The sequence below is a fragment of the Lodderomyces elongisporus genome, chromosome 7 (assembly GCF_030384665.1).
Source record: "Lodderomyces elongisporus chromosome 7, complete sequence".
In the NCBI taxonomy this organism is placed as follows: domain Eukaryota; kingdom Fungi; phylum Ascomycota; class Pichiomycetes; order Serinales; family Debaryomycetaceae; genus Lodderomyces; species Lodderomyces elongisporus.
In genome coordinates, this window is record NC_083679.1 from 18,801 (window position 1) to 30,701 (window position 11,901).

At 38.1% G+C, this 11,901-nt stretch overlaps 6 protein-coding genes across 6 annotated transcripts; 4 read left to right on the forward strand and 2 right to left on the reverse strand. All coding sequences in view use genetic code 12, as the record gives it.

Moving 5' to 3' along the window:
• Positions 1-145: 145 nt before the first annotated feature.
• PVL30_004974 (uncharacterized protein) lies at positions 146-1,252 on the forward strand (the record flags this gene model as incomplete). Its single annotated transcript, XM_001523158.2, has 1 exon — positions 146-1,252. One exon carries the CDS (start codon positions 146-148, stop codon positions 1,250-1,252), a length of 1,107 nt encoding a protein of 368 aa, XP_001523208.2.
• Positions 1,253-1,351: 99 nt separating this feature from the next.
• Positions 1,352-1,981, reverse strand: PVL30_004975 (uncharacterized protein; the record flags this gene model as incomplete). The annotated part of the gene is made up of 1 exon (XM_001523159.2): positions 1,352-1,981. The coding sequence occupies one exon, from the start codon at positions 1,979-1,981 to the stop codon at positions 1,352-1,354; it is 630 nt and encodes a 209-aa protein (XP_001523209.2).
• A 798-nt stretch (positions 1,982-2,779) lies between these two features.
• Positions 2,780-3,472, forward strand: RPE1 (RIBULOSE-phosphate 3-epimerase; the record flags this gene model as incomplete). Its single annotated transcript, XM_001523160.1, has 1 exon — positions 2,780-3,472. The coding sequence occupies one exon, from the start codon at positions 2,780-2,782 to the stop codon at positions 3,470-3,472; it is 693 nt and encodes a 230-aa protein (XP_001523210.1).
• A 414-nt stretch (positions 3,473-3,886) lies between these two features.
• ALB1 (ribosome biogenesis protein alb1) lies at positions 3,887-4,336 on the reverse strand (the record flags this gene model as incomplete). The annotated part of the gene is made up of 1 exon (XM_001523161.1): positions 3,887-4,336. One exon carries the CDS (start codon positions 4,334-4,336, stop codon positions 3,887-3,889), a length of 450 nt encoding a protein of 149 aa, XP_001523211.2.
• Positions 4,337-6,177: 1,841 nt separating this feature from the next.
• Positions 6,178-9,159, forward strand: FAR1 (cyclin-dependent kinase inhibitor far1; the record flags this gene model as incomplete). The annotated part of the gene is made up of 1 exon (XM_001523162.2): positions 6,178-9,159. The coding sequence occupies one exon, from the start codon at positions 6,178-6,180 to the stop codon at positions 9,157-9,159; it is 2,982 nt and encodes a 993-aa protein (XP_001523212.2).
• Positions 9,160-10,245: 1,086 nt separating this feature from the next.
• On the forward strand, positions 10,246-11,007 carry PVL30_004979 (uncharacterized protein; the record flags this gene model as incomplete). The annotated part of the gene is made up of 1 exon (XM_001523163.2): positions 10,246-11,007. The coding sequence occupies one exon, from the start codon at positions 10,246-10,248 to the stop codon at positions 11,005-11,007; it is 762 nt and encodes a 253-aa protein (XP_001523213.2).
• Between the last annotated feature and the right edge of the window lie 894 nt (positions 11,008-11,901).

Here is an 11,901-nt window from a genome sequence, read left to right on the forward strand (position 1 = left end):
TGACTTTTTGATTTACAAAAATAAGCGCACACCTACACACACACATATATATATATATACATAAGTATATATAATACACACGCAAGGGCCTTCAACAACCCGAATTCCTCCAATCTATTTACCACACACAACCTAAATATAGTTGATGAATAATGATGTTTTCGGTGATCTCATTGCAGAAGCAGCACTATGTGCTTTTAGCAAGCTAACATGCAAGTCAGGTAAACCTTCAATACGATCCAATGGAGTCCAAGAATGGACGGTTATGGCCAGTGTTGTGGCCATCATGGATAATGAAACTATCGAGCCATTGACAATAGCCACGGGTGTCAAAGTCATGCCTAATCGTGTTAGAGCATTTTCACAAGGCTTTATTGTTCACGACATGCATGCTGAGATACTTGCATTGAGACTTTTCAATTTTTTTCTTCTCCACGAATGTGCAAAGGAGTCTTCAATATGGGTAGAGCAAGGTGGTAGTAATGCAAAGTATCGACTAAAACCAAGTGTAAAATTGGCATTGTTTGTTACTGAACCGCCGTGCGGTGATTGTTCGATGGAGTACCTTGCATCATCACTCGATTCAAATGAGCCATGGACAGAGGAAGCTGAGCTCAACGATCAGTTTCATAGGGGACGCAACAATTTTGACCGTGTTGGTGTTGTTAGGACAAAACCCGGGAGGCCGGATAGTTTAATCAGTTATTCCAAATCATGCTCTGATAAGCTTTGTCTTAAGCAATTGACAGGGATATGCAATACTACAACAGCACTAATTTTTGACCCTATATACTTGGATTATTTAGTTGTCAATGGCGTAAAGACAAAAAATTTCGAGCGGTGCTTCATTAATCGTTTGAGTGGTATTGAACCCATAGTGCACCATCTTAAATTACTACATTATACAAACGATGGCTACGAATACCACAAGGCACAAGACAAGGAACCATCACCCGTATCTTTGCTTTATATAGTACCTAGCCAATTTGTGCAAGTGTTAAACAACGGAATCAAGAATGGTGCCGCGGCAGCAAAAAACAAGACTCCTAAAGCTGGTACAGAAAGTATTATTTGTAATCAGTCATTCATTACTGCCTTTAATAAATTGCCTTCCACCTCAAGCACCATTGCAAGTCCCACATACCTTCAATTGAAAAGATCGCAGGTGAATAGAGAGAGGCTCAAAAATATTGGCAAAACCACTCTACAAAATTGGAAACCTACTGATGATGACGAGTTCTCTATAATCTAGATAATAAACGAGAATACAAAAAATAGAAAATAATAAGAATAATGATAATAAAAAAAAAATGAATTTGTCATTGATTTGGATGCAGATGATTCAAAAAGTTTAGTCCGTTTCAGATTCCGATCCTGAAGCAGAACCTTCCTTATTTCCATTTTCTGTTTCCCCCTTGGCATCTACTCCATTTCCATTTCCATTTCCAGTTCCAGCTTCTCTCTCTTCAAACTCCCTCAATTGATCCTCCTCACGTGGCTCCATTGAGATTGCATACTCAGCGCTTTCCAACAAGTCCAATAATTTCTCATTATCTTTGCTGACATAGTCCCTTGGCTTCAACCCGTCTTGATCCTTGATTCTTGGGTCTGCACCAGCATCCAACATATTGTCAATCACAAAACATCCATGCTCAGGTTCGTTTACGGCATACTTTGCAGCAACATGTAATGGTGTCTCTTTTTCTCGATTCTGTGGGTCAATCTCAACCCCCTCAATGTCCAACACAATGTCTATAAACTCCCAATTACCCAAATTACAGGCTAGATGTAATGGAGTGTTGTTTGTGATGACTTCTCTTGACTCATTGATAAGGTGTGCTAGTTTCTCTTGATCGTTTCCAAGCTCAGACTTTATCTGTAGCAACAACTCTGTGTTATTCCTCCTTGCTGATTCTAGTATTTGTTCCCTATACGAGGCACCATCTGCTTGTGGGGTCTTGGTTTCTTCTTCTCCTGACATTGAGGTATATTTTTTATTTTCGTAGAAAAAGTTTTAGCTGTCTATTCTTGTTTCAAGAGTTTCTCTTGCTTTCGGCTGTATAAAAAGAGAAATTCAAGATTTCAGTGTTTTGGAGCGCCGATTCCGTAAATAGAAATGTGAGATACAATTATGTGGGAAATAAATGAGTAAGTGAGTAAGTAAGTGAGTGAGTGAGTAACGGAGCGAGAAAGCAAAACGAGAAACATAGTGAGAGTCGCCATTGACGTGACGTGACCGTCGAGCCAAAAAAGAAAAAAAAGGTACAGACTTATGGTGTTACACCTACTCGAATGTCGAGATTAGGTGCAGAATAAGAATTAATAAAATAGAAAAGAAATATTTCTTTTCTTCAAGTCTTTTAAGTGAAACTAAACATATAACACATCCAGTTCACCACAGTATTTATATATAAAAAAAATAATTGCTATTATAACTTTCTTGGAATAATGTCGACGACTAGTTCACCCGTACCTTCTCTTTATATATATATATATATTTTTTGTTGGCTCAAGACAAAGTTTATAAAATGAATGTATCAGTCGCACTAGAATTCCCCGGATCTTTAATAAAGAACGGAAATTTCGCCCATACTCAAATCTCGATTGCTTAATTAATTTCCTTTTGAACAGAATTATTTCAAGTGCACCATTGGGACCAAAAACACCACCACCAGCACCAACACTTACACCACCACCAGCACCACCTTTACCGCTGACACGCAAACAAAAAAGAAAGCACTAGCAATTCAAGCATCTTTTTTTAAAAAAAAAACAGAAAATGGTCGAACCAATTATTTCACCCTCAATTCTTGCATCCAACTTTGCTGATTTGGGATGCAGCTGTAAAAGAGTAGTCGACACCGGAGATGTCGATTGGTTACATTTGGATGTCATGGATGGCCACTTTGTTCCAAACATCTCGTTTGGACCACCAGTGATTGAGAGTTTAAGAAAACAGTTTCCAAGAGACAGCAACAAGCCCATTGTGTTTGATTGCCACATGATGGTTTCGGACCCAGAGGAATGGATTGAGGCCATTGCCAAAGCTGGTGGAGATTCGTACACTTTCCATTACGAAGCAACCAAGGACCCCGCTTCAGTCATTGCCAAGATCAAGAAACATGGATTGAAAGCAGCAATGGGTATCAAACCAAACACACCAATTGATGTTGTTTACCCATTTGCAGACGATTTAGATATGGTATTGGTCATGACCGTTGAACCAGGTTTCGGTGGTCAAAAGTTTATGGCCGATATGATGCCAAAAGTTGAGACTTTGAGACAGAAATACCCACACTTGAACATCGAAGTCGATGGTGGTTTGGGTAAGGATACTGTTAAGCCCGCGGCAGTTGCAGGAGCTAATGTGATTGTTGCTGGTACATCGGTATTCAAGGCAGAGAATCCAAAAGAAGTGACACAATTCTTAAAGAAAACTGTAGAAGAAAGCATATTAGCTAGATCTAAATAGACTAAACATCTAAAAAAAAAAAATTAAGAAAAGATGTAAAAACATAAAGTAAAAAAAACATGAACTGAAGAAGAACAAGAATAATAGTAGTAGTAGTGGTTATAATAAAAAATGCAACAAAGTTTTGTAAGAAATGACGTACAGGAGGGCCAAAGATTATCTTTTGTTACCTCAAGTACAACTTGTGGTTTGTAGTATGAATAGCTGAGAAAAACCACAAACAAACCATTATGTCAAAAGTGGAAACAGGAGTTGGAGGCAGGGAGGGGGGGAGGAAGAAGGCAACAGGAAAGGTGCAATTCAAAAGAAAACAAAGCAGGTCAAATCAAATCAAATCAAAGACGGAGATAAAGATTGGTAACTTCCACTCTCTCATACCTTCATCAATTTTCACCACTAAAACATCCTTATGGATTAAAATGATTGCACACCCAAAGTAGTGCCTTCTCCTGTTGGCAACACTGTTGGTCCATTCTTTTCAAAATTTTCAATCAAGTCCCACAATGCTTTTTTGACTTTGTCCAATCTTGATTTCTCCTTCATTTGCTTATCCATATCCATCATGAGTTCATCTTCTTGCTTTTGCGACAAGTACTTCTGGTTTCTAGCGATTTTCTTTGCTCTCTTTTTCGATAATGTGTTTGTTGTCATCACGGATTGCGACAGCGGGGTTTCACCGGTATATAAGGCCAAGGACTTGGAATCGGTAGGTCTTGGTGCAGTCAACGACTTTGAAGCGTATCTGGAAGTAGAAGATCTAGTTTGGACCGATGAGCGTGCTGCTCTTTTCCTGCTTAGTGATCTTGCATGGCTCTGTGCCAACATCTTGATTTTTGGTTTGTTAATTGCATTTCTTCCAGCCATTTTTGCAGAAGGTAAAGAAAAAATTTGAAATAAGTTGTTTCTTGAGAAAAAAGGGGTGAAGAAAGACTATGTAGAACAACTATGTCTCGTTGAGCTTAATAATCTAAAAAGTATAGTTTTAAAGGTAGTCTTGTACATTATCAAAGCTTTTGGCATCTCTTCGCAAAATATTTAATGAGAATGCTTAATTTTTCATATGGTAGCATCGAGAGTTGGAATCATTATCATTACAACGATTATTTTTAACAAAGATTGCGTTATTCGCCTTATTTCGCTTAGAGCATTCTACGAGCTGGGTTGGATTGGTTTAACCAAGAAATTAAATCGTGAAAAGAGTGTTTTGTGAAATGCATGATTCTTGTTAAACGACTCTTAGCAAAAAAAAGCTCTATTTGTACAGGAGTAAAGCTATAAAATACCAATCGAGAATAAAGTTTGAACTTGCTGCCATTGTTGCTGCAGCTGCAGCTTATGAAGAAAAGGAAGAAGAAGAAGATGATGATGATTAAGAAAGAAGACAGAGTTCAGTTTCTGAAACATCACGTACATATAATTTTCTTTCTCCATTTCATTAAACATTTTTCTTTTGACAAGTGTCTGCCTGGATTTTAAATGTAGCGAACAACGTTACACTCGCCATTTTATATGTTAAAGATATAATATTGTGCTCCAACATTTTATTCGCACCATAAGGCGGCTGCCATCTCGTATAGTTTTTCAGTAAAAATAGTAAAATAAAAACTGAGGAGAAATAAAAAAAAGAAAATGGGACAAAAAATATGGACAAATACACTGTATGCCATTCCAGAGTAGACCAAATCAATAGTTTAGAAATATTTGTATGTCCTTTCAAGAGTGTAAAATGCGTTAGCTCTGGAAGAGCTTTGGTAATGAAAACAATTATAAACTTTGATGGCTAAAAGGTTAGTGCTAGCCAGCCTGCGATTAAACAACGACGCTACCATAACTCTACGTTTCAAATTCAATTAGTTATTGAGACCGGAATTATTTTGTTCGCGATGTACTCCACATTTCCATAAACTTTTTATTCTAAAATGTCAAAGGTAGAACCAAACTTTTGTAATACTCAAGTGGACAAGATATTATAATTGCAGAGTCATACCACAGCTTTGTGCTAAGAGATTTAATCACAATGAACACACGTTACACTATGATGTAACATAAAGAAACCCGCACTTTACCCCAACCTGTTCCTCATCCTCATCCTCCTTCTCCTTCTCATTCTCATTCTCGATTCTCCACCATGCGCCAATAAACTGAGATAAATATTATAATTCGTTTTTTTAAGCCAGTTGAAATTTTCTTTTATTTTTGACGGTCCCAAGTAAATGGACAAGGTATTTTTAGATGCTAAATCCTACTCAGTAGGTAATTTAATTTGCTAAAGATGGTTTATTCTTCATCGTACAATCCATTACCACTACTGGATATCAAGAGTTATCTGTACAGATAACAACAACAACACCAATTACAACAACAATAATAACAAAATGTCGAGAAAAAGAGTCTCGTGGCGAGACAAACTAAAGAGGAATTCAAAGTCCTTACCACCAACTCCGACAACTCCAACAACTCCGATGGCTCCGACAACACTGGCAACGCCAGTAACGCCAACCTCGCCAGTCAACTCTTCTAGCCCAACCAGATCCACAAGTTCAATCACTCCCACAAGGTCCACAATTAAACTGAAATTGTCATTTTCACCACAGCAATCCGTGCGAAGCGACCGCTTTTCACCTCAACTGTTCCTGTTTCTGTTGCTGCCACCACCACCACCACCACCACCATGTACTTCAGATGCAGTATCCTTCGACTCGAGAATGTCTGGGCAAAGTAGTCTGAAGCCTTCAAGAATGTCATTTTTGTCACAGGACAGTGTTCGTGTTGTTGAACCACAACGATACGATTATGCCAATTGTTGTTTCTGCGAAGACTCTTTAACTATAACGTTGCCGGGTGAAGTAGTATTACATTTATTGTGCGATCATATCTGTCATAAGAATTGTTATGCATTAGTTTTGGACAAGTATGATCAAGAAAAGAGACCAATTTGCGGACAGTGCAAAATACACACAAAATGTCGAGAAGAAGAAGTGCATAGGGCTATAGTTGAGCAGTATTTGTCGTGCCATGATGATGTGCCAGATATCGAAGAAGAACCAGATGAGGAACTTGAAGAGGAATTAGATGAAGCACTAGTGGATAGGAAAGGAAAGGGGAAAGTGGAAATAGAAATGGAGACGGAGATGGAGATAGAAGCGGGGGAAATGGCGGAGATGGATGGAGGACAAGAGAAGAAAACAACAGACAAACCACAGATAAATGCAAAAAGAGTTAAATGCGGTGGTAATCACCTGAGAACTTCATCGATTATGTCCTATGAAAATGAATCAGACAATGCAGAAAATGAAGTATTTTCTCCCGCGGGACCACTACCTTCAAACGATCCGATTGGATCACCACCATTGCTGGTTAGTTTTCCACCATTGATTGCTGAAGGGTACGAGGAATACGTTTATCGACCTTCAATAACGTTTTCAAGTGAAACGGCAGAAGTCAGGGTGGGGGGAGAACTGGATGAGATAAGTTACATATTGAATATCAAGCCTCCGCCTATATACAACGAGTCATCATTAATGTCCAATTTGCAAGATTATCAGATCCAGGCCAACGTAAATAGCTACATCAAACGACAATTGCAACTAGATTTTGACTTGGGCGATTTGGTGATATTTGACAATATGCAGATTAGTGTTGATGGAATGAATTGGGATGACTCCAAGATTTATCTATTCAGCAACTATTTGCTACTTTACAATGACAAGACACTTGAAGGAATGATCTCAATAGCAGATGACTTGTGTTCAGTGACGTTTTATCATGGTATTCTTAATTTGAACCTTGCAGATGGTGCCTTACCAGAGTTGAACATCCGTAATAAACTAACCGACGCATTGACTGAAAAATGGGCGTTTTATTTGAACCAAGTAAGAAATCAGCAAAATCCAGAAGTGAGTCTATTCCAATTCACGAGCACTTGCTGGTTAGAGTTGCAAGATGAATTTGAGATTCCAAGCAATCTTGCAAGGTTTTGCAAGTTATTATTGCATGGAGGCGAGCTTCTGTCAACGTATATTGCCAAAATATTACCACCACCAAAACCTTTACCATTGAATTTAATCTTTGCCTGTCCGCTATATAACGCAACTGAGAGTATTACCAACAAAGAGTATACAAAATGGCTTCAGGATGTTTTAAAAACTGCGCTTGAATCTTTGAGGCCGCAATATGATTATTTAACTGTGATATTTCTTGGTGTTGATGCAGATAGACTGGCTGCGAAAGATTCACTGTTTGTATGTGCGCCATGTCAATGGGACGGTTGGGAGGAGTTTATTGATGAGATTGAAGTGGTATTGAAAAATTCATTTCACAGCATCGCTGAAGAGTTAAATGCTGCTCTAGGTAAGTGCCAAGCAATACTTTCTTTCCTTCCTAACAAATCCAGCTCAATCAACAAGTTGTTGTTTTTAGGTTTAGGGGCAAGCACAACAAGAGGAAAAAAACTGAATGAAAAAGAGACACAGGAAGGAAAAGAAAACAAAATTAGTGCACCTAGTCTCATTAATTATACAGAATTACTCGATACATTATCGGTCACAGTATTGAAAGTTGGATCACACGATCCAGCACTCAACGAGGCTCTTGATAAACTACCTTTAAAATTCGGAGGTGTACAACTAATCCGTTTTGCCACTGCACTGAAACTTTTGGCATCGCTCGTGACAATCATCAGAGAGCACATACAACGAATTTGCATTCCTCGTTTGAGTATTCAACTTCGTGCATCCGAAGGTGTTTATGTCTCAAGTATTGAATCCCATGGGCTGATGACTAACCTCCAAGAAAAAGAGTATACAATTCAAGCGATTGATATTCTACCCAATAGTGAGATAAATACCATGGTCAAATTCAAACTTGGGCACATTGGTCTGCACTATCACGATACTGGCACCGTGTCAGTTTTCCATTACGCGGTTAAATGGCTATTCAGTTCAAGTCTCGAAAAGACAGTGTACTCCAAGGTCCAGATGATGAATAAAATGACGACGACGACAATGATGGTACCGTCCCCTTCTACTACGAAACTTATGGGAAGTACAGAAGATATTATTGGCAACCCGTTTATTGATTGCACTGACACATCTAGTGTGCTTTCAAGGATCAAGGACCCCTCTTACATGGATATTCCTTTAATGCCACCACTCTCTCCAATTCGAGGCTCTTTATTTGCCAAACGTCAAGTAGAGTTGTTGGTTGTTAAAAAATTGAAAAAGGCAGTTGCTTTGAATGATGAGACAATTCTTGATGATTGTATATCGTTGATTCACAAAGAGTCATGTGGTAATTCTACTGGGTTTTTGGCAGCTGATTATAATAGTGATGATGATAATGATGATGATAATGATGATGATAATGATGATGATAATGATGACAAGGAGGAGGAGAAGGAACATGTTAATTCGAAAGTAAAGAATGGAGCTAATGACAAACATGAAAGCCTGGAATTGATTTCCAGAGCATCCGAATCTGACGACAAAGCCTACTCAAGTATTGAGCTATTGACTGAGATAAAATATGCGTCGAATGGTCTTGAAACATATGTCGAGTTTTTAATTAGCCAAATAAGGCTAATAATCAGAAAACTTCATGCCAGTATCGGTGATGTCGAAACTGAGTCTGTCGGTGCTTCATCAGAGGCTTTAGATTATTGTCAAGATCTTATCTACGCTTTAATCTGAAATGATCATCTTATTGGCGCTTGTATTTTATTATTAAAAAAATTTGTGAAAAGATCTACACTCTTTTTTTTGTTTTTTTTTTTGAATTATATTTTAACAATAATTGCCTATTCAGTCTTGTACCAACAAAGGTAATGAGACTAAGTTTGTGGCAATTGCCTAAACTTCACCGTAGTTCCATGGAGTATACTGCGCCTCTCCTTTCATTTCTTTTAAAAGATTCAACTTCAACCAGAAATTAATGATGTACCACGTATTGCCTCCTCACACACACACACACACACTCTTTCTCTGACTCTTTGACCTCACCACTTTCAACTTCAATCATCATAATGCATCATTGATGGCTGGTTGTGTTTTTAAAAGATCGGCCAGGGGTTAGTTGGTCAAGTAGAAAACTTTGACAAGGCTTATCTCAAAGTTTCAAATCCCAGTTTCCCGATTGTGTTTAAATTTTCCACCTTTGTTTCAGCGTCGCATGGCTTTGAAGTTTATTAGTCAAAAAAGTCATAGAGTTGTAAAGTTGCGAAAGGGGAGTCCCCACAGCCCCTTAACTTACAAACACCGAGAAAGTTTTGATTTTGTGTCATCGGCAAACTAAGTAACTGCTGTAATTTTCTTTATTCTTTTTTTTCTATTTATTCTTTTTTTTCTATTTATTCTTTTATTCCTTTTTTTTGTTCTTTTGTTCTCTCTCTCTTTGTTTGTAACAAGTCTGTGCACAAGAGAAAAAAAATAAATTAAAAATCAAAAATCAAAAAATGGCTGGCTGTTGCTGGTCTTTAGATCAGTCGAAAACAATCGGGATCAACTGAGATCACACTTTATCTGTTTAAGCGAAGATGAAATCATGGCTATGTGACGCAAAAGAACGTGTCAAAACTTTGAGTATAAATAGTAGGGAAAGTTTCTCATTTGAGATGATCGACAGTTGACTTGACAATACATCAACCATTCTTTACCAATATAAAATATATACTACATATATATATATTAATATATATTTATATAAATTAAGGTTTAAACTTCAAAGTGCAAATAGTCAACGATAAGCTCAAAGTTCTTTCAAAATATACAAATACAATAATGCCATCATTTTCATACATCACTGCTGCTACATTGGCACTTGCTATCATCAACACCTCACACGCTGCTAACTTGGGTGGATTAGACGGTGTTCAACAGTCCACGGATGTAACAACCACTACTACTGGTGCTGAGACTAAGGCAGCAACAACTGCCACATCTGCAACAGTTCAGACCCAACAGTCACAACAAACTCAACAAACACAACAGTCACAACAAACACAACAGTCACAACAAACTCAACAGTCACAACAAACTCAACAGTCACAACAAACTCAACAAACACAACAATCACAACAAACACAACAAACCCAGCAACAAAGTCAAGCTTCACAACCATCTGCTCAATCAATCAATCTCTTATCTGCATCACAAACAGCAGTCTCCCAACATACACAAAGCAATCTTGTTGGTACAGAGATTAGCTCTACTGCTTCGGCCCAATCCACTGCTTCAGATGCTTCTCAGACTGCTTCATACAATCAATGGGGATTTACTGGTTCACAATCAGTATGGCTGGCCAATACTTTGACTACTTCAGGTGTCTCTGGAAGCGATAGTGCTAGCTCGGGATCAAGTGCTTCATCTGGTTCGGAATCTGGATCTTCTGACTCCAGTCTGGAATCAACCACCCACTCTGTTAATAGCACCTCTAGCGCTAACAGAGTAATGGGACTGGTGGGCGAAAAGAGCTTGTTCTGGAAACAAACAGCATTGGTTGGCGGTGTTGTGTGTGTGAGTGTTTTCTTTAACGTGTTATAGATGTTGGATATAGATACATTTATATGAAGGGATATGCCTCTATCCGTTGCATTCCATTTCGTTTCGTTTTGTTTTGTTCTCGTTTCGTTTTTGTTTAGCTTTACTACTTTTTGCATTTTTATCATTTACTAAAATACATAAAACAATTTGGCTAATAATTTACAGTGTAGTGTACTTTTTTTGTTCGTTTTTTTTTTTGTTGTTGTTGTTCTGTGGTTGCAAAGTGGGGTCATTAGAAGTACTGTTGCTCTAATTCTGGGATGATAAGGGCGGTTTGAAGCCATGATCGTGCAAGGCTCGACTTATTTTCCGCCGTCATTAAGTGCCCAAATCTGAAACAACAAGAGGAATCAGCCTTCACCCCGACCTCCTCCCCCACACTCACACATTTTCTCTATCTCTCTCTTTCTGCCCAATATTATTTCTTTTCTCTCCATATAGAATAACGTCAATATTGACACACAGAACAGGCATCAAAGATAAAAAATAATAAAAAAAAAGTTGACTCGGAAAAACAGAATTTCAAGTTATCCGATAATTTGATAATCTGATAATCTGATAACCTTTTGTACCCGTATTCTCTGATATTCCTATCGCGCTGTTAGTAGTTTAGTCCAATTTCTTTTTTTTTCTTCTTTATTTTTTTACTTCGAAAAAAAAAGGGCGCGGATTCGGTCAATCGTCCCACAACACATAGACACACCTCTCTTTGCTCACCATACCTCCCCCTCACACTGACACACACACCAACAATCTCTCTCTCACACACTACCCCCCACCAACCCAACCCAATTAATTGAAATCACATTTATTCACGAGCCTACCATATATCTGCTTTGCTTCTAGCTCCTGGTTTATTTAGAAACAAACATACACCCCTTCATCCAAAAAAAA